Genomic DNA, 2,251 nt, shown 5'->3' with positions numbered 1-2,251 from the left:
GTTAACAACAGCACCAGAAAAGTTACTTCAGTCAAAAGACGCTTTTGAAAAGAATATTTCTCTGTACAAAATGAAAAATAAAATGAATGTAAAGAAGCCCCCCCAAACCAAAGTTTGTGATGTGGGATGGTGGGCTCGGATCCCGAGGGGGTAGCCTACCAGGTGCTCATAAGTGACAGGAAGGTGGTGGGGACAGTCACGGGACACTCAAGGGATGGAGTATGTACAGCTAGGGGCTCTGAGGGGAGGGGACAGCTGAGTGGGGGGCTCCATCTCGCCCTCTCCCTGGGAAGCCCTCAGCCTCCCCGCCTGGCCCGGCCCGGCCCTGTGGTGCCCACCCTGTGACGCCCCAGGGGGCAGCAAGCTCTCCTTGAAGCGAAGCCCCGGACCCCCTGCACTCCTGGTAGAAGCCACGCCTGCCCATCCCACTGCGGTCCCTCACACTGTCCCCTCACACATCCTACATCCCGCTCCTGTCAGCTGCCTAGGAAAGTTCCAGGGTAGGTGCAGCAGAAACTCCACCTCAGGGTGCCCCAGACGGGGAACCCGCTCTCCCGGCCTCTACCCTTGGGGCCCTGGTATCAGTCCAGCTTGGAGGGCAAGGTGCTCAGCGGGGCAGTCCCAGACCCGCACGGACAGGTCTCTAGCAGTCCTAGGGGACCCCCACGGGGACTCCATGTGCACAAGAACGCCCAGGAGCGCAGGCCCATGCAGCCGACTCTGCTCAGTCCAGGTCCAGCCCGAGGCGCGCTGCTCTCCCGGCCCCCAGGGACACCACCCTCGGGGCCCTGCAGCTTTCCCCTCTGGAATCCCTCCACTTGCCTTAGGCGCACGTGCTTTTACCTGCTCATTCCTGGCCTGACCTGGGCCGTGGAGGAGGAGTGTCCCCCTCCTCGACCCGGTCCCCACTGCCGGCCTGGGCCTGCCGTGGGGTCTGCCCCGGGACAGCATCTCCTCTGGTGACAGAGAGTCAAAGCCAGCTCCCCAGACTCGCTCCCCACTGCAGGCCGCAGCAGCCGAGCCCAGAGGAGGCCCCTGGGGGCCCTCTCCACCTTTAGTGTGGCTACACACCTTCCCCCTGACTTTGGGGGAGCCAGTCCTACCTTCTCCTGCCACAGGCCCACCGGGCCACGGTGCGGACCGCCCCCCATCTCTCAGGCACTCGAAGACACACACCCTGTACCACCAGCTTGCCCCACACAAAGCCCCTGTCTGGGGTCAGCTCCACTTTATTAGTCTATAAAATACCCCCTCCCATCATCTATGGCTCCAGCCCCACCCCAGAGGTGGCTCCAAAGTGCCACCAGAGTTAAACATCTCAGTGTGCTCAGATGAGAATCGGACATCTGAAACAGCTCCTACGCATTGGCCAGGTGACCCCAGGGGCCTCTGGACTCCCTGCTGCCCTGCAGCCATTCCTTCTGGGCGAGGGGCCAGGAAGTCCCCAGCCTCCCCTACAAGGTCCCCTGACACATTTCTTCTCCAGGACTCTGCTTGGACTCTGGGCTACCTTCCCCACGGGCAGGCCTAGCCTCTCAACTCCTCCTTGCTCCCTCACCCCGACCACAACTAGATACCTCAGCTGTTTCAACGCCAGGCACCCACGGCCACTGTCTCCCAGGTGGAGAGGGGCTTGGGAGAGGCAGGGAGAAGGTGAGGGGAAAGAGGGTATGCAGGCTGGGGAAGGGAGTGGGGGCTCGGCGTTCAAGGACGAGCCGGGGCTCCAGGACCCCAGGGAGCAGTGGCTAGGGGGGCTGAAGGGTGGACCCCAGGCCAGGAGGGGCCAGAATGGCAACAGGGAGGCTGGCCAGGCCCTTGTGGACTCACTGGAGTTTGGCAGAGGCAGGGCCTGCAGGGAGGAAGAGAGGAACAGAGTTGGCAAGGAAAGTCTAAAACTGGCTCCCAAACCAGGCCTGCAGGCTTCGTCCTGGCGAGGTCTGTGAAAGTCTTCCCGATAAATGCTGAGCCTGAGACCCAGCCTGGTGTCTTTTTCTGAAAGTGGCTTTGCCTCGTCCCTCGCGTTGCTCTTGCTCTGGCTGTACCTTTGCTCCGTGCGGCCACTGCTCACAGACCAGGGTCACCTGCTCGCACCAGGGCCATGCAGGGTGGGGTGGGTGGCACTATCATAAGATGCGGGGCGCCGACCTGTCGTTGGTGATGGTCCTGCGGAGCCGGACCCCACGCCGGATGGCTACCAGCATGTCTTCAGCAGGGGGGTCACTGGTGGCAGCAGGGGGTGGGGTGGGTGTCT

At 62.4% G+C, this 2,251-nt stretch overlaps 1 protein-coding gene across 2 annotated transcripts in view; it reads right to left on the bottom strand.

Moving 5' to 3' along the window:
* Positions 1–2,092: 2,092 nt before the first annotated feature.
* Mtss2 (MTSS I-BAR domain containing 2) overlaps positions 2,093–2,251 on the bottom strand; it is a 12,343-nt gene continuing 12,184 nt past the window's right edge. For both annotated transcript variants that reach the window (XM_033757818.1, XM_033757819.1), the window contains one exon: positions 2,093–2,251. This exon is cut by the window's right edge and continues 521 nt beyond it. In XM_033757818.1, the coding sequence (XP_033613709.1) occupies positions 2,124–2,251 (128 nt within the window). In that variant the 3' untranslated portion in view covers positions 2,093–2,123.

This window comes from Fukomys damarensis, unplaced genomic scaffold (assembly GCF_012274545.1).
Source record: "Fukomys damarensis isolate Sample0158 unplaced genomic scaffold, DMR_v1.0_HiC HiC_scaffold_32, whole genome shotgun sequence".
Lineage (NCBI taxonomy): Eukaryota > Metazoa > Chordata > Mammalia > Rodentia > Bathyergidae > Fukomys > Fukomys damarensis.
This window is presented reverse-complemented; position numbering and strand designations above follow the sequence as displayed.